The sequence below is a fragment of the Triticum aestivum genome, chromosome 5B, assembly GCF_018294505.1.
Source record: "Triticum aestivum cultivar Chinese Spring chromosome 5B, IWGSC CS RefSeq v2.1, whole genome shotgun sequence".
Taxonomy (NCBI): Eukaryota; Viridiplantae; Streptophyta; class Magnoliopsida; order Poales; family Poaceae; genus Triticum; species Triticum aestivum.
In genome coordinates, this window is record NC_057807.1 from 358,359,128 (window position 1) to 358,378,621 (window position 19,494).

Genomic DNA, 19,494 nt, shown 5'->3' on the forward strand with positions numbered 1-19,494 from the left:
TCCACCCGTGCCGATGGGTCGACATATCAAACGGCCCTCGCCTCCGTGGTGGCTACGATCGAGCTCGCTTGCCTCGGCCGGTCCGGGCCCGTGTCAGCCGTCGCCGTCGTGGCAATTATGCCATGCCTCCAGATTTCAGCGAGGATGGGTCCATGGATGGAAGTACCCCGGCTCGCTCAACCACCTCCAACGCTGACATGCTGTTCCCTCTCCTTATTTATTCCCCGCACTTTCCGTATGTCACAAGTGATGAGCCTCAACCCGACTGAACCCAGCTAGCTGAGCCTGAGCTGATCGATCCAACGTTGGGAGGGGGAAGCTTCACGTGGTGCCCGCCCAGGTATCCTCTCCTCCCGCCAACCACCCGGGCGGGCGGCGTACTACTAGACAACGCCCCGCTAACCGCAGCTAGCTAGCACGGCGACCCATCCATAACCATACCATACCATACACCACACCAGCGCCGAATAGATTGGTACGTACGCCAATAATACACAGCCCAACAAGACACAGGAGGAAGATGGTCAAGTGAGTAGGAGGAGGAGGAGGAGGATACAATATTCTGCCCGGCCCTGCCCAACGTACGTCGTTGCATCGCGGAAAAAGGTTTAGGTTTGGTGCGTAGCTTCCCGGTTGACTTCACCGAGGGATCTTTTGTTTCTTTCCGTTCGGTGCCCGATCGTTCCACTCCAACTGATTCATCCGCCTACCAAAGCTAGCGAGCAGAGAGAGCTATCTGGGATCGGTCGCCAGTAGTGGATATATAGCTGGGCGTTTCTTTTCGGGTTTTGTCGTGGATGAGCGCTGCGTTGGCGACGGAGGGAGGAGGAGCATGGCGGCGGTGAGGAGGGTTGCAGGCTTGTCGCTCCTCGGGCGGGAGATCAAGACCGGCGATGATGGATTCGTCGGCGCGCCCGCGTCGGCCGTCACGACGCCTGAGCCGGGGCCTTCGGCCACGGCGGCCAGGATCACGCCGGCCGTGCTGTTCATCACGGTCGTGCTGGCCGTGGTGCTGCTCGTCTGCGGGCTGATGCACATCCTGCGCCGGCTCTTCCTCAAGAGCCACCGCGCCAATGCCCGGGCGGAGGCCGTGGAGCGGCAGCTGCAGCAGCTGTTCCACCTGCACGAGGACGGCGCCGGGCCCGGCCTCGACCAGGCCGCCATCGACGCGCTGCCGTCGTTCGCGTACGTCGAGCTCTCCGGCTCCGGCTCCGGCGCCAAGGGGCAGCGCCAGTTCGACTGCGCCGTCTGCCTCAGCGAGTTTAGCCCCGACGACCGCCTCCGCCTGCTCCCGCTCTGCGGCCACGCGTTCCACGTCGCCTGCATCGACACCTGGCTCCGCTCCAGCTCCACGTGCCCGCTCTGCCGCACCGTGCTCTCGGTTCGCGCGCCCTCCGCCGTCGCGGCGGCCGCGGACGCCTCCGGCGAGCCGGACATCGAGCAGCAGAAGCAGGAGCAGGAGGATGCGTCAGCGTCAAAGGAGGTCGTCGTTGCAAGCAGCGTCGTGCTTCCGGTCAGGCTCGGCCGGTTCAAGAACGTCCAGGGCAACAACAACACCGCCGTCGACGTCGAGGCGGGCACCAGCAGCCGCCTCGACGCGAGGAGGTGCTTCTCCATGGGCTCCTCCTACCAGTACGTGCTCGCTGAAGACAACCTGGTGGTGTCCGTGCACTGGCGTCCCGGCGACGGCAGCGCGGCCATGCGCCCCGGCGTGACCACGGCGATCAGTGACCAGCAGGGCAAGAAGGTCTGCGCCGCCAGCCGCGGCGACAGCTTCTCGGTGTCCAAGATCTGGCAGTGGCGCCACGGCGGCAGGCGGCTCCCGGGCCTCCGCGCCGGCTCGTCGTCCCCGACGGATCAGGACCTCCCGTGGGCGTCGCCGGCGAGCACACGCAGCACGAGGCAAGAAACCGACACCTGATAACGATGGTAGAATCTATACACAGATACACACACATGCATGTATTTCGTCCTGTGCCGTTTATTTGTTCATTAGTGCTACGAGTAGCTAGCAATAAGCATTTCATGTTAAGAGTTTTCATGCCTTTTTGATGAATCTTTTTGGGCAATGTTGAGTAGTTGACGTTTCCTCGGAAGTGGATGGCAAATGAACGCACTTTTGCTGACAGTTTTAGTTGCGACGCGAGATCAAACGGTGACAGTTTCCGTCTGTTTTTGCCTCAAATTTTTCTTCTTCTCAGAAGTTACCATGCATATAAGTAGAAAATGCCAGCAAAAACGTTCGTAAATACCACCCCTGCAGTGAACGTTCGTCAGCCATTGGGGTCCATCTTTTTTTCCTACTGCTCCGAAGCCATGTATACAAGTACAACATCATCATCATCATCATCAAAAACGCCGTTTGAAATCGCAGCATATGGCTACTCATATAGCTAGCCCATTGCTACATTTTGTACTGCTCCACTGGAATATTCTGGTGTTTATCATCTGCCTGGACACGTACAGCAGGGGCTAGCATAGCATGGCCATGGAGTCCGATTACTGTGGGTGGCCCTGTCCGAATCTGAGGTCCCATACGCAGCATAATGGCGCTGCCACGTACAGGTGTCTGCTGCCGGCGTCTCCTCACTCACCTGTGCTCTTGTAGTACCACCATTTAACTCAGGATCTGGGCCGTTTGATGGGCAGATTTGGGTGGCATTGTCCTTGGCTTCTGGCGGGATTAATTAGGGAGCTTAATGGCTGATGCGTGAGAGGTGTCCCAGCTAGCTAACCCATCTACCGCCATTCTTGTAGCCGCAGCAAGGGCAAGCCAGCAACCGCAGACTTAGCCGACTTTAATTATGCTGCTGAATTGGTTGCACAGTATAGTACAGTCTGCAGTGATCGATCGGCACTGGGATCATGGACCACGGCGGCTTGGAGCGTTGTTGGGCATGAGATGATCGGTATCCAAGTGGGGGCGGCCGCTGCGGCTGCTAGACTCATCCAGATGGGATATAATTTGGTCTCATTCACCTTTTATACCCATCGGATGTGATGCTATAAGATGCGTGTGTGCTGACGTGGGTTCTATCTGTTCTTATTTTCAAAGTGAATGAGACCAAATTATATCTCATCTAGATGAGTTCTAGGTACTCTACTTCCTTTATTGTTGGCCTTGATGGGCACGGTGATTCTGATTCTGATTCCTCTTCACTGTCAGTTATTACGAGGCCTTCTTGTTTGACTGGCTCGGTTAGATATGTGCCACTCTGATCCTAATCACAGTAGGAGTATCTTTGGTCGATTAGGTCAAGGAGACAATGACTGTGCAGCTGATACTTAATTTTGATGAAGATATCGAGGTCAACTGTGTTAACCCTTGGGGTAGGCAGAGTAGCGATAACAACGTGTGACCGTACGTGCATGGACTATACAATGCAGGCACCATGCCGCAAACACATGACAGGGTCAAGTGTTGATGATCTGATCTGAGTAGGCGGCCGTGTTACGAATATGGTTGCACATGCTCGTTCAGAAATTTGTAAGTTGGTTCAGAAAGGGATATGACTACGCTTTACACCTATATAATCTAATCTACTGTAGGTGAGATTGGATGATGAAAGCATGTAAGCACCAACAAAGTGCATAATGCAATTGTATTATTTGCTTTAAGCAACAAAATATTGTATTGTGGTACATGCCCTAGAGGCGAACGACAAACAAGCAACAAGAAACGCCTCGATGTGTTTACTGTAGGATATCACCATGTCTCAACTTTGGGTCCACGACCCTGCGGTACTTGTACTTGGTAAATATTATGGGAGCATCATAACCTATCTAGACTAGTCCACCAATCGTGTGGGGTTGTGGTTATTACCGAAAAAGGCTCTCGCCCCGCTTTATATATAAAGCACGATCACAGCAATTCAGTACAAACACACGCCATGACAACACACGCACACACCCAAGGCATGATATATAGGCGCTGAGCGCGGCAACACCACCCCTAGCACTACCACCGCGGAGAGATGAAGCCGCATATGACGAACCGTGGGCTTCAAGGCGACGCCTTCAGGAAGGATACGACACCAGAGCACCGCCACCGCCCAATCCGAGGATCAGACTTTCCCCCGGAGCCACACGACGGGCAATGAGAGCCGCGACGACGCCTTCAAGAAGGGAACGAGCTTCGCCGCCGTCGGTCCGTCCGAAGATAGAACAGGTTTTCACCCCGGCCAAAACTCACCGCCGCCGAACGCCACACCCCGGCAACCATGCCGCCCACACGGCCATGGCCACCGGGCAGCACCAAGCCACGGCCTCCACCCGAGAGACCGCGCAACCACCACCAGGGCCGCCGCTCCGGCATCCAAGACCTTGACACCACCTCACCCGAGACCTGCCGCTATCCCAACCAAAGAGACGAGCGAAAAGATCCCACCTTTCGCACCACCGGCCGACCCCAGCGCCGAGACCCCATAGGCCGGCCACCTGACCTCCATCGGCCCGTCCTGCAGCACCGGGCGCAAGGCGACCTCGATCCCACGACACCGTGCGTGAGACGAGGTCAGTCCTGCTGCACCGTGCGCGAGACGAGCTTAGTCCTGCGGCACTGTGCACGAGACGAGCTCGAACCTGCGCATCGGACGCGACACGAGCGATGGACCGCAGCTGGGGGACGGTCAATCCTTCAACGAAGATAGCGGCCGGGAGCCGATGAGATCGATCGAAGGTCGAACCGAGCCGCCTACAAACGAGCCGACGCCGAAAAAACCAACCGCCGCCATAGCCGACCACGAGGATAGACCACGAGGACGTGAACCCACCATGCAAAAAAGTGTTTTCCTTTTTCTTTTGGGTGAAAAAGGGAGCTTTATATATCAAGTAATAGGATTACAATCTATAGCCAGTAGGCTAATGAGAGCATTTGGGGCAACCTGCAACCACAACTCGGTTCGATGCTCCGCTCTCGACAAAAAGGCTAGTCGATCTGCAACCATATTATGCACACGGTCAATACACATAATAATTTGCTCCCTGTCTCCTAACAACTCTGTAGAAGGACAAGATATGGGCTGTGCAATCTCGATGTATTGATCGGTGCACCAGGCACGTATATATAAGTACAAAGGTGGGCCACAACCTCAACTATACAAAGGAAACAAGAGGTGGGCCCTACACACAAATATACACATACACAATGTACTCAACACCCCCCGCAGTCGAAGCGGCGCCAGTGATGCAGAGACTGGAACGGAACTCCTTGAAGGTAGAAGTCGGCAATCCCTTCGTCATCACATCGGCAAACTGCTGAGCGGTCAGCACATGGAGAACCCGCATGCGTCCAAGAGCCACCTGCTTGCGCACAAAGTGAATGTCCAGCTCGATGTGTTTAGTCCGGCGATGATGAACGGGGTTGGCGGAGAGGTACACCGCAGAGACGTTGTCGCAGTAGACAACCGTAGCCTGGGAGACGTCGTGATGTAGCTCCTGAAGTAACTGTCGTAGCCAGGTGCACTCGGCGACAGCGTTGGCCACAACTCGGTACTCAGCCTCCGCGCTAGAGCGCGAAACCGTGGGTTGTCGCTTGGACGGCCACGAGACGAGTGAAGGACCGAGGTAGACGCAGTAGCCAGAGGTGGACCGACGAGTATCGGGGCAGCCAACCCAGTCTGCATCGGAGCAGGCCACCATCTCCAGAGAAGTGGACGCCGTAAGTGTCAACCCGAGGGACATCGTGCCGTGGATGTAGCGAAGGATCCGCTTCACGAGAGTCCAATGAGAGTCACGAGGGGCGTGCATGTGGAGACACACCTGCTGTACAACATACTGAAGATCCGGTCTGGTGAGAGTCAAATACTGTAGAGCGCCGACAATCCGACGCAGGCGAACCCTCAAGAGCAGAGACCTTGGCCTTCGTGTCCACAGGAGTAGCAACAGGATGACAGTTGAGCATGCCGGCACGCTCAAGAAGCTCATGTGCATACTTCTGCTGATGAAGAAAGAAACCGTCCGAACACCGAACGACCTCAATGCCAAGGAAATAATGTAGAGCACCTAGGTCCTTGATAGAAAACTCGTCACGCAGCCGGAGAGTAATCTGCTGAAGAACGGCCGCGGAGGAGGCTGTTAGGATGATGTCGTCGATGTAAAGCAGCAAGTATGCAGTCGTGTCACCGTGGCGATAGACGAACAGTGAGGCGTCCGAGCGAGTAACACTGAAGCCCAGTGTCTGAAGAAACCCGGCGATCCACTGGTACCAGGCTCGGAGTGCCTGCTTGAGCCCGTAAAGAGAGCGGGACAGCAGACACACATGGCCTGGAAGTGAGGCGTCGACGAAGCCGGTGGGTTGCTCACAATACACCTGCTCCTCAAGATGGCCGTGGAGAAAGGCGTTGGAGACATCTATCTGGTGAACAGGACAGCCGCGGGAGACGGTGAGCTGGAGGACGGTGCGGATCGTGCCCGGTTTGACAACCGGGGCAAACGTCTCAGTGAAGTCCACTCCAGCACGCTGGCGGAAACCGCGGACCACCCAGCGAGCCTTGTAGCGCTCGAGTGTACCGTCTGAGCGGGTCTTATGGCGAAAGACCCACTTGCCGTTGATGACGTTGGCACGAGGAGGCCGGGGAACCAGGGTCCAGCTGCGGTTCCGTTGAAGAGCATCGAACTCTTCCTGCATCGCCGCAAGCCTGTGAGGATCACGGAGGACGGCGCGAGCGGACGCAGGAATGGGCGACGGCTCCGTGGCGGAGGCGGCGAGGACGTACTCGTCGCTCGAGTACCGGAGGCTCGGACGATGAACGGCGGTGCGAGCGCGGGTGACTGGGCCGAGCGACGCCGCCGGAGCCACCGACGAGATGGCCGGCGTCGAGGCCGGCGAGGCGGCCAGCGTCGGGGCTGGCGTCGGAGCTGGCGAGGGGGCCGGCGTCAGGGCCGGCGAGGAGGCGGGCGTCGAGGCCGGGAAGGAGGCGGCTGAGGCTGCAGCACCTGATCCCGCGGCGCCCAAGTCGGGGGCGGCGGGTGAAGGCGGGGCGCTGGCTGCGCCGTTGGAGCCGGCCAAGGAAGCCGAGTGGGCGGGCGCCGGTGGAAGGGCGCGGGGACCGCCAAAGCCCGGAGGCGGTCCACGGGCCAGACGGGATCATCCACCAGACGAGGTCGTCGAAGGGCCGCCAGTGGTCGGCGGCGACGAGACGACAAGGGGTACCTGCTGCTGAAACGGAAACACCATCTCATCAAAGTAAACGTGTCAGGAGGTGAAAACACGATGGGAGACGGGATCATAGCAGCGGTAGCCCTTAGTGTTAGGTGGGTAGCCGAGAAAGATGCAGGCGAAGGAGCGGGGTGCAAGTTTATGAGGCGCAGTGGCGGCGATGCTAGGATAGCAAAGGCAGCTGAAGATGCGAAGCCCTTCATAAGAAGGAGGTGCACCGAAGAGAAGATGGTGAGGTGTAAAGTTCCTACGAGTACGACATGGGCGGATGTTGATGAGGAGAGAAGCGGTGGCTAGAGCGTCAGGGCAAAAGCGCGGAGGCACATTGGCATGAAAGAGAAGAGTCCTGACGCAGTCATTCAGAGTGCGAAGGATGCGCTCAGCACGACCATTCTGCTGCGAGGTGTACGGGCAAGTGAGATGAAAAATCGTGCCATGTTTGGCGAGAAGATTACGAACAGCGATGTTGTCAAACTCCTTCCCGTTGTCTGCCTGCAACGCAAGAATGGGTCGACCAAACTGCGTGAGAACATAAGTATAGAAAGCGGCGAGAGTGGATATGACATCCGACTTGCGGCACAACGGGAAGGTCCACACATAATGCGAAAAATCGTCAAGTATGACAAGATAATAAAGAAAGCCCGTATTACTTGCAACAAGAGATGTCCAAACATCACTATGAATTAACTCAAACGGGTACGATCCAACAAAGGAAGAAGGCCTAAACGGAAGACGAGCATGTTTGCCGAGGCGACATGCATGACACGAGTGATCCTCGTTCTTATTACACGTGAAAGAAAAACTCCAAAGTATGTGGCGAAGTGTGGCAGGATTAGGATGACCCAAGCGAGCGTGCCAAAGATCCACTCCGGTGGCGAGAGCGACAGGGGCGGCAGAAGTGGTGGAGGTGGCGGAGTGAACCGGGTAGAGCTTGTCGGGGCTGTCACATCGGTGGAGCACCATCCGCGTGCGAGCGTCCTTAACAGAAAAACCACATGCGTCAAATTCAACAGTAACCGGATTTTCACGTGTAAGAGAACGAACATAAACAAGATTTTTAATAAGTTCAGGAGAAACGAGAATATTAGACATGGATATAGGAGTGGAGTTAGACGGAAAATATGTATGTCCAATATGCATGATGGGAAGAGAAGAACCGTCACTGACGGTGATGCGGTTGGAGATGTGGACAGGATGGGCAGTGTGGAGGTTACCGGGGTACGCCGCCATGTGAGCGGTGGCGCCACTATCCATGTACCAATCGCCGCCGCCGGTGTAGCTGGATGGGGAAGGAGCGTTGTGGAGAGCCGCCAGAAGGGCCGGGTCCCACGGTGCCGGCGGGAGAGGCGGCGCAGCCGTCAGGGGCAGCAGCTGCGGCCCACCTGGCGGCGGCTGCTGACCGTAGGGCACCGCATAGGGCTGCGGCGCGGCGTAGTACGCCTGGTGTGATAGAGGCCGAGTGCCGAGAAGGCCCGGAGTAGGGGCCCGAGGAACCGGCATGGAGTAGGCGTGGACATCGCCGGTCCATGGGTTCTGGCCGGCGTACCACGGGGCCGGCTGAGGGGCCTGCTGTTGCGGGGAGGGGGGGAGGGGGTGCTCCTCCCTGAGCACCGCCACCGCCCACCTGCTTGCGGCCACTCCGGCGACCGCCACGACGACCCCCCCCCCCCCCCCGTTGGCCGCCGGCTGGGGCGGCCGGAAGGGGGCGGCTGGTGCGGGCGGGAAGGCGGGCGCCGCCGGCTGGGGCGGCGTCGGGCGGAGCGGTGGCGGGGCCGAACCCCCGTGGGTGCCTGCGACGAGGGCGGTGTGGGTCGCACGAGTCCACTCCACCCGCATCCGGCGCTCCTCCAGCTTGAGGTACGCGACCACCTTGGCGAAGGTGGGCTCCGGGATGAGGGTGAGGTTGAAGGCGGCGTTTCCGAAGTCCTCGTTGAGGCCGCCGGAGAGGGTGCTGATGAGGAGCTCGTCGCCGATCTTTTCCCCGAGATCACGGAGCTCATCGGCGAGCTTCTTGAGGCGCATGCAAAAATCATCGATGGATGAGTCAAGTTGCTGGCACCCGCAAAACTCACCATAGAGGAGGACCTTGCGCTGCAGCCGATTGTCAGTGAAGAGGTCGTTGAGCTTGGTCCAGACCGCATAGGCGTCATCCTCGTCGTTCACCACGGTGTGGAAGAGGTTGTTGGAGATGGTGAGGTAGAACCAGCGGATGATGGTGGCGTCGAGAATCATCCACTCCTCGTCGTTGATCATGAGCGCCGAGTCCATGGTGCCGTCCACGTGGCCGTGTAGGAGGTACTCACGGAACACAAGCGAAAAATACCGCTTCCAAGCGGAGTAGGAGGCGGTGGTGTGATCGAGCTTGACCGGAACGCCTCATGGATGTTGAGGTCGCGGACGAGGGTGACATCGGGACCGGCAAACGGGTTGGAAACGATGGACGAGGAGGAGCTCATGGCTGGGTCGGCGCGGGTGGAGGAGGACGGGGGCGGGTGCGGCGCGGGTGGGAGGAGGAGGGGTAGGCTGGCGGCGCGGTTGGAAGGGGAGGGGAGGGGTGCGGCACGGTGCGGGTAGAGGGGAAGGGGAGGTGTGCGGCGCGAGGGAGGGAGGCGGAAGCGGGGACCCACGGCGGCGGCGGCCTCGGAGGGAGGCGGCGGCGGCGGCGAGTGAGGCGGAGGGAGGGGCGGCGGTGACCAGCGGCGGCGGCGGCGGCGGCCGGAAGGAGGGCGGCGGCGGCTGGTGACGGCGGCGTGGAGGAGCGGCGGCAGCGGCGGCGCTAGGCGCGGCGGCGGCGGCTAGGGTTAGGATCGTGCTGCAATAGATACCATGTAGAAGGACAAGATATAGGCTGTGCAATCTCGATGTATTGATCGGTGCACCAGGCACGTATATATAAGTACAAAGGTGGGCCACAACCTCAACTATACAAAAAAAATAGGAGGTGGACCTACACACAAATATACACGTACACAATATACTCAACAAACTCCTTAATATCCTCTATCATATGGCCCAGGTATGATCCGTTACGTCCCGCTTCATTCAACACCTTCACAACTGCATCGCAATCAGTCTGAACAATGAACGGCAAAGAGGTATGCATCAATGCCGCTTTAACTCCTTCTCTAACCGCCACCAGTTCAGCTTCAAAAGCATCTATACAATGGGGAATATACCAGCATCAGATAGTACATGCCCCCCATTGTTATCCCTTGCTACCATGGCTGCTCCACCATCATTGTCGCATGTTCCATAGGATCCATCCGTGGAAACCGCTACCCAGCCGTAGGTGGTGGCGGCCATGCGGTTTGCTCCTTCACCCGATGGATGCGCGGTTTTCTGATCATGGCGCCCTCTTCTAGTGCAGGACCTTTTCCCTTCACCAAGTATCTCCCATCATTCAACTTAATCTGCTCCAAAGATGACACATAACTCAGCAGAAACTTACGTGTTGACTCAACAGGAGCCGAGACTTTATCATGCAGATTGTTGTTCCTTATCTACCAATTTATCCATATGATCATCAGGACCCTTGTCCGTTCTTCCTCCGTGAGAGTAACAAGCAGGTCGAACAACCACTCAACTCCAGTGTTCAAAATTTTCTCCTTCGCTGGGACCTTTCAAACCTCACCCATGGCATCCCACACAACCCTCGTCGCCAGACACACAACAACGACATGAAAACTGTCCTCGGTAGTGCACCCACATCGTTGGCACTGGTCAACAATCTCCAAGTGCCTATGCTTCTTAACATGGCGTGTATATAGACCTTCCCGTAACAATTTCCATGCACAATTTTCACCTTTTGCGGCACGCTGATTTTCCAAAACATTCGCCATACAGGTCGCTCCCCATCAGGCCTTGTGCTCGTCGCAAGACCACCTTGTTCTTGGATGTGATGTGAGACTGCTAGGTGGTATGCACTATGAACAGTAAAACGACCATTTTTTTCAGGATGCCATGCCGGAAAATCATCCATTAGTCTTGGTGACACCTTTATTTTCAGAATCTCATTAATGTCCGCCTCAATGAAGTGCTCATTCAGCCTCTCCTCATTCTAGGACCCATCCGGCAATAGGAACTGCTCCACCCTAGTGAGATTGCAAGTTCCTCTCTCGGTCAACGGACGCCGTGACCACCTCGCGGTATCCACGGATCCCGCCACACCCTTACATTTTTACCATTGCCAATCCTCCATATCATACCTTTCTTCAAAAGCTCTAGGCCATGTTCTATCCCCCTCCACACAGGAGACTCATTACCTGGGAATACGATGTCCAATAAGTTACCCCGTTGATAGTACTTTGCTTTCATCAATCTTGCACGTAGACTATCCGGTCTTTCTAGAAATCTCCAAGCTTGCCGCGCTAGAAGAGCTTGATTAAACATCCTCATGTCCTGAAAACCAAGACCCCTTGATTCTTTGAGCTTATCATTTTTTTCCATGCAATCCAGTGACTCTTATGCCTTCCATTCTCCACTCCCCACCAATAACTACGAATCATACAAGTAAGATCATCGCAAGTTGACACCGACAATTTAAAGACGCTCATTATATAAGTCGGATTTGCATGCGCCACAGATTTAGTCCATGTTTCTTTCGCTCCTAATGATGATTGTTTTCCTCCCCAGTCAACAAACTTCTTACTCAGTGTTGCCTCCAAGGATTGAAACTTTCCCTTATTCATGCACCCCTCTGGCACTGGAAGGCCCAGGTATGTATCCTCAAAGTGCTCACTTGTCACTCTAGAATCTCCTTCACATCCTGTCGGCGAGCCACAAGGCAAGACTCACCAAACATGATACTACACTTCCTTGATTGATAAGCTGGCTGGTGCCGCTTGCATAGTGTGAAATAATGTTGCCAACAATTCCCGCTTGCTTCTAAATTGGCTGGAAGAACAATGAAGTGTCGTTGGCGAACAGAAGATGTGACACCACCTGCGTCGAACGACATACCAGCACCGACCTTAAACCCCGGTTATGCAACGCTTCCTAGATAAAACTCGACAACGAGTCAGCAACAAATAAAAAAAAGAATGACTACAACTGATCGCCTTGTCATAGTCCCCTCGTTGGCGAGAATAATTCCAATAACTTTCCATTCAAATTGACCGCAAAGCGTACCATAGTGAGACATTCCATTACCCATTTAATCCACTTGGCAGCAAAGCTTAACTTCTTCAAAGCCTTCTCGAGGAAACACCAATCTACTCGGTCATATGCTTTTGGAAGATCAAGCTTATATGCACAGCTTGCCATCTCTGGATTACGCTCCTGCTGAATATGATGCATAACTTCAAATGCCACTGTAGCATTGTCCGAGATCAAGCGTCCGAGTACAAAAGCACTCTGACATTTAGAAATAATCTCATCCAAAATTGTCCTCAACCTATTCACCATGCATTTGGAAACTATCTTATATAGAACATTGCAAAGAGATATAGGGCAAAAATCCTTTAGACTTTCTGGCTGACTTATTTTTGGAATCAGTACTATACTTGTTTCATTAACACCATCCGACATCCTACCTTCCCTAAAAAATTCCTTCATTGCTGGCTTAATCTCCTCCTTCACTAAAGCCCAATTTCTTTGATAAAAAAGAGTGGGTCTACCATCTAGCCCCGAGACATTCAACGAGCCAATCTGGAAGAGGGCGTCACCTATCTCCTCATTAGTAAAGTCTTTTGTAAGCATCTCCACTACAAAAAAATACACATCCGTGACATTTTGGGCCAAATGAAAATTTTCCTGTCATACTTATGACACTTCTATGACGATAATTGTGACAAAACCCGGTATCATCCTGGGCGGGCCGGAGACGCAGTTACATGACATTCTTTGGGCCGTCCATGACTGAAAAAACCATGGTAGAAGCGAGGGCAAGGAAACTTTCGGGGAGTTCCCGGTTACGGTGGGTGGTCGGGGGCTGTGTGATGCGCATTTCTCTCATACATGTACGCGCGTGGGTGCAAGGCATTGGGCTGTAACTGAATCCGAGCGAGGGGTTCGCCTAACTGAACCCGATCGATTGCACTGCAGGCTATGCGTTACTAAACCCGAGCGATCGAGTGATTCCTTCGCTGCTGCTGCTAACTGAAGCCGATCGATGCTGCCTCTAGATGAACAGTGAGCATTGCTGGGGGGGGGGGGTTGGATGAACAGTGACGTTGCTGGGGGGTTTGGATGAGCAGTTCCCGGTGGGGGTGGAGGAACATGACCCCGTGGTGTTGCCTCTGGATGAACAGGACCTCGATCGATCGAGCCGGTTGGGGCAGGATGAACATGACCCCGTGGAGGGCTGGATGAACAGCACGACCCCGTGGAGGGCTGGTTGAACAGTAGCCGGTGGAGGGCTGGATGAACAGTAGCCCGTGGAGGGGTGGTTGAACAGGACCCCATGGAGAGGGCTGGTTGAACAGTAGCCAGTGGAGTAGCGCGCGGTGGAGGCTGGATGAACAGGAGCCCGTGGATTAAGAGTCGTAGGTGGAGGCTGGAGGAGGTCGACGGTGGATGAATAGTAGCCCGTGGAGGCTGGAGGAGGTTGACGGCGGAGATGAACAATATCTCGTGGAGTCTCGTTTTGCGGTACGACACACCTCTCCCGATGAATAGGACCCCCGTTTCGACCGTAGCGCTCCAACACAAGTCCGTTTCCTTTGTTTTGCGGTACGCCACACCCCTCCCGATCAACAGGACCCTGTTTTGACCGTAGGAGGTCCAACAGAAGTCTGTTTCCTCCGTTTTACGGTACACCAGACCCCTCCCGATGAACAGGACCCCGTTTCGAACGTGGCCGGTCGAACACAAGGCCGTTTCCTCCATTCTGCGATACGCCGGGTCTCGTTTCCATCGGTTGTTCCGTCCAAGCCGGTTGGCTCCCACGATTTCCGTTGCCTCCCGATGAACATGACGCATTCCGTTGCCTTCCCATGAATATGACGATGATGCAGTTTCTCCATTCCGACCCAGCCATGTACACGAGCCCTGGCCATACGTATGTGCGAGTAGGCGTTCGAGACCCCGCCCGTATGTACATACGTGGCCGTATTTTCTTTCTTGCACCCTGGCCGCTGTACATACGTGTACATGCTACGTGTGCGCCTTTAGTATGACACGTACGCCCCTCTACATCGACCAGTATGTACGTACATGTTCACGACCAGAATGACAACGCTACGTACGCTTCGACCAGGTGGGTCTCGACTGTTAGGCACTTCCTTGCGTGCGAAGATGTAGCTAGTGGGTCCCAGCAGTCAGGGGGGCGAATCATTTTTTTGCCCGTAATATGGACGCACTTCCTTTCGTGTGAAGATGTCACACCCTAGCTAGATCATGCATTAGAGTGCTTGCATCATGTTTATCTTTCATCAGAAACCTGAAATGGGGATGACAGAACCCCCAGCACCCCAACTAGGGTTTACTAAAAATATTTTCAATGAACCTGAAATGCCCTTCTAAAATGTTCATCATCTCTGCCTTGATCTTAAACCACTGCCAAAAATGATGCACAAATTTCTAGGTCATCTTAAGGTCACTGGATTAAATCATTAGTTATTTGAATTTGGGCATTTAAATACTGTAAAATAATTACAATGCTCAAATAATCCCAAACTAAAATGCTCCATGTTGGATATATTCCGAACAGTGGCCATGTGCAGTTTGGTGATTTTTGGAGATGCCTAAGTATTTTGGTAAATGCAACAAACTTGCAAGAATAAAATAAAACATAAACTAAATTAAGAGAGAGAGAGAAAGGCCAGAGGCCACTTACCTGGCTGGGCCAGCCCACCTGGCCCGTGCCAGTCACCACCCACCTCTGCCAGTAGGTAGAGGAGGGACACCGCGACGCCGCCGAGCTCGCCACGCAGCTTCCTGCTCGTCTGTGTCGCCTGGACAGCACGACAATGCCTCGAAACACCTCCTCGGTGCCGTCCCGACTCCTCCGACACCTCACTTTCCCCCTACCTCTTTCTCGCCCTTGCTTCTCCATGGCCAACGCAGCCGCGCTCGCGCCTTCGTGAAACTCGCAGCCACCGCCGTCCACTCGTCACCCCGCCGTGTCCAGAAGCTCCGCCGCCGTCCGCTTCACTGAGCCAGCTGAGCCCCAAGCGCTCGCATGCCTCAAATACGCCAGCCCGACCTCGCCTTCAACGGCCGTCGCCAGAGATTCACTTTGCCGCCCTGCTCAGCTCCGACCATCCCCGAGTTCGCCAACCATCTCGCCCGACTCGCCGTGAACCACTGCCAGTTCTCCCCCTATCTGCTCTCTCCTTCATGCGCCGTAGTCGCCGCACTTCGCTCACCGCATGCACCGCCGCCTCCGCACGTCGCCGTCGTGGCCACTGCCACGCGGGCTCGAGCCCGAGCGCATCACCGCGTTCACCGCACACCCAGGAGCCTGCAGCACCTCACCGCGCCCTCTGCCGTGCCCCTAGCGCCGAACCCGAGCACGCCTGAGCTTCGGCCGCCGATGCCGAGCTTGTGGCCGTCGTCACCGGCCGCCCTAGCTGCTGCTGCTTGCTGCAACGGGCGCGGGTGAGCTCCAGCTCCCGTAGCCGCTCTCCGCTGGCCATTTGGTCGCTGGAGTAGCGAGCCCGAGCCCTCCGTCGCGTCTGCTGCCGCCGGCGGCTAAATGCCGGTGGTTAGCCCCAGTTTGACCAGGGGTTTGACCTCCCCTGGGTCTATGATAGGTGGGGCCCAGCCCTGCAAATTAACCTAGGTTAGGGCTAACTAAATTTAGTTAGTTATTTAACCACTAACACACGGGACCCACTGGTCAGTTTGAACTGGACCGGTCTTGTTGACCTGGTGATGTCGCCGTGATGCAATGTTGACACATTAAAGAATTTTCTGGATTTAAACTTATTCAGAAAATTCTAGAAATTTTTACAAACTTCAAAAATTCATAGAAATTAATCTGTAACTCCAAATGCAAAGTGTTATATATGAAAAATGATCAGAAAAATCCAATCTATCCATCTGTACTGGTTTAATGCATGGTTAAACAAGTTAACTTGCTGTTTAGTGCAAAACATGATAAAGCACTATTTATGATCATATATGGGTTTGCAATTTGAATCTTTGGTTCAAAATGGCTCAAACTCATCTCGTCATAGTTGCATTAGCCCAATACACTCATTTTGCCATATCTCATGCATGCATCATATTGTTGCACATTGATTGGTATTGATCGTATATCGGTGCTCTCTGCGACATGTTCTGCCCCGGAAGAGTATCGTGAATATCCAAACGAGGAGCAATACCAGTCTACGGACCCACAAGGCAAGCAACCAACCATTTGATCATATTGATACAAACCCATGTTCTCGCTTTTGCTCTCCTTTATCGCGTCCAAGACAACGCGATTCAAATTGCTGTGTGCTATGGTAGCTGAACCCATTTCCTCTGCACGACCTGTCATTGCCACAGTAACTAGATGAAACCCACTAGCATGTGTAGGAGTTGATTTAGCCATGTGTATGTGTTTCCTACCTTGCTATGCCTGCTATGCTTGGAGTTGCGTCAGGTCTAGTTCATCTGGGTGATGGGCTAGAGTGAAATGATCATGTCGGTAATGAGAGTGGTGTGTTGAACACGATTTGGTAAAGGTATCGATGAGAGGCCATGTAGGAGTACATGGTGGGTTGTTTCATTGAACCATCCTTAAGCACTGAGATCTGTAAGTTTGATTTTAAGAATCAGCTACAACCATGCATTGGGCCCAAAACCAATGGACCCTCTCGGCTTCTTAACCACCCTAATCCTATGTCCAGGAGTTGCAAGTAGTTTATGGTGTTTGTAGTATACTAGAGGCCGTGGGAAGCACTGACCCTCGGGGTGTGCTGTGATGCGGTAGGTACGTGGCCGGGCATGCCAACACCCGTTATGTGTCTCGGAACCCTGTACATATCGTTCGGGGCCATATGTGGAAACCTCGGCCGGACTCCGTGCGGATGGAACCTGAATAGGTGATAAACCTAGACTAGAGACTAAGGTGTTTAGGTAGGCTGTGGCCGACACCCACGTTGGGCTTCCGCTTGAAGGTTGCCAAGTACATGCCGTGTATACGGCGGTAAGTGGTGAGAGCGTGTGTGAAGAAGTACCCCCTTGCAGGGTTAACATCATCTATTCGAATAGCCGCGTCCATGATAAAGGACTACTTGGTTGCCTATACAGTTCATAGACAAGTAAATGGATACTACTAAAAGCCTCAAGATAAGCGTGAGTGCCGAGGATGGCTCTTCCGTAGGATGACGGAGGTGGATCCCCGGTAGTGTATTGAAGTGGTGTGTAGTGGACTCGAGTGCACAAAACAATTACAAGTTGTTGTCTCGTAAGATAGCTTAGCCAAGAGTCAAAGCTGGCTTGCTGCAATAACCCCACCAACCCTTCTTGATAATGTGCATGTATGTAGGATCTGATGTAAGTGTTGCTGAGTACCTTTGTACTCATGTTTGCTTAATTTACGTTTTACAGAAGATGCTGCAACCCCTTCTGATGGGTTCGTCATAGACGTCGATGTCGACGAGTAGGCTGGAGCCCAGGTGGTGATCCTAAACTCACGATGGACCGTGTAGTATAGCCAGGCTTCCTCAAGCCTCTTTTATTTTCTAGTTGTCTGTACTCAGACATGTTACTTCCGTTGTTGGCTTGTATGTTTGTATGACTTGAATGCTGGGTCGTGTGACCCATACTTGTGTGTATGATATGTATGGCTCTCTAAGCCTTTAAATAAAGTACTTGAGTTGTAGAGTCATGTTGTGATGCCATGTTGTATGTACACATATTGAGCATATTGTGTGTATGATTGAAATGCTTGGTAGGTGTGGGATCTGACTATCTAGTTGTTTATCCTTAGTAGCCTCTCTTACCGGGAAATGTCTCCTAGTGCTTCCACTGAGCCCTGGTAGCTTGCTACTGCTCCGGAACACTTAGGATGGCCGGCATGTGTCCTTCTTCATTCCTGTGTCTGTCCCTACGGGGAAATGTCATGCGATGATTACCGGAGTCCTGCTGGCCCAGTGCTACAGCCCGGATTCACTCGCTGATGACCGACACATTCGTTGTTGGGTCATGTATGCCTGTCCCTGTAAGTTAGTGCCACTTTGGGTTCACGACTAGCCATGTCAGCCCGGGCTCCTTGTCATATGGATGCTAGCGACACTATCATATATGTGTGCCAAAAGGCGCAAACCGTCTCAGGCAAGGTAAGGCGACAGCCATGGGAATACCGTGCGTGAGGCCGCAAAGTGATATGAGGTGTTACATGCTAGATCGGTGTGGCATTGAGTCGGGGCTTGACGTCGTTGGCATCAGAGCCGGACTGCCTGTAGGTTCTCCAAGCCAAATTGGTCGATGTTGAGTCTAGAAATGCTTTAGTTATATGTAGGGGAATTGATTGTGGGATGGAACGTAAGGTTCTTTTTACTCCTTTACCTCATGGCATTCTGATCTGAGTCAGTCCATTCTTTCCATCGAGGGTTAAGGCCTAGGATCTCTTCTCTCTATCAGGTTCACGTGTTACTAATCCGTAGTACCTTATTGGATTGATGGATACAAGCCTAGCTTAGTTCTACTACCCCATTATGTTGATAAGTTGGACCCAGAACCTTGATATGATGTTGTTGAGTGTCTATGCAATCTTTTGCAAAGTGTCTCAAAATACTTTTTGAGCATTTATAGCCGTTATGCTGTCCAATTTCTGCTAGAAATTCTGATGTGTTTGATTGTTGGTGTTCCAGATGTCGTCTCGCACTGTTCATCAGGTGGTTCGCCTGACCCGCGGCATTGACGTGCCCGGGCATACAGCTATGTTGGTACGGGTGATGTCTGAGATTGGTTATCGATGGTATCCTGAGTATACTGTCGAGGAGCAGTTCCGCGATTTCAGCCAGAGTCAGTTCATCTATATTGTGAGGATTTTTCCATCCTATCATGGTTCTACTGACCCTGTGCACTGGTCCTATAGACTCGGTATCACCATAGAGATGTCCGTACAGGACATAGCCTACTCAATGATTTCTATCGTCCGAGCTGGGTATGCTTCGCTGAATGACACTGAGTTCCGTTATTACCGGCAGCACACACTGGTTCAGAGGGCTACTACACCGGGTTCTATGCTAATGCTGCTCACGAGGAGCCACTTCTGCGCACTACTACCGAGATGCTAGAGGAGAAAGATCGGGAGAACCATGCTCTACGCATGGAGTTGTATAACACTCGCCAGGATCACTTGGCTACACTAACGCGACTTGCACCAGCCGTTCAGACAGGCTACCTGGATATGCGTGACTTGTACCTTGTCCACACACGTCTTCTGGCTTGCATGGATT

At 53.8% G+C, this 19,494-nt stretch overlaps 1 protein-coding gene across 1 annotated transcript; it reads left to right on the forward strand.

Annotated features, from left to right (window-relative positions):
* The first annotated feature begins 259 nt into the window (after window positions 1-259).
* LOC123111846 (RING-H2 finger protein ATL46-like) lies at window positions 260-2,141 on the forward strand. The gene has a single exon (XM_044532723.1). The coding sequence runs from the start codon at window positions 833-835 to the stop codon at window positions 1,919-1,921; it is 1,089 nt and encodes a 362-aa protein (XP_044388658.1). The 5' UTR covers window positions 260-832; the 3' UTR covers window positions 1,922-2,141.
* Window positions 2,142-19,494: the final 17,353 nt, after the last annotated feature.

What these genes read in the sequence shown, in the direction of transcription:
- LOC123111846 (XM_044532723.1), top strand. Translation starts at nt 833, where the DNA reads ATGGCGGCGGTGAGGAGGGTTGCAGGCTTGTCGCTCCTCGGGCGGGAG.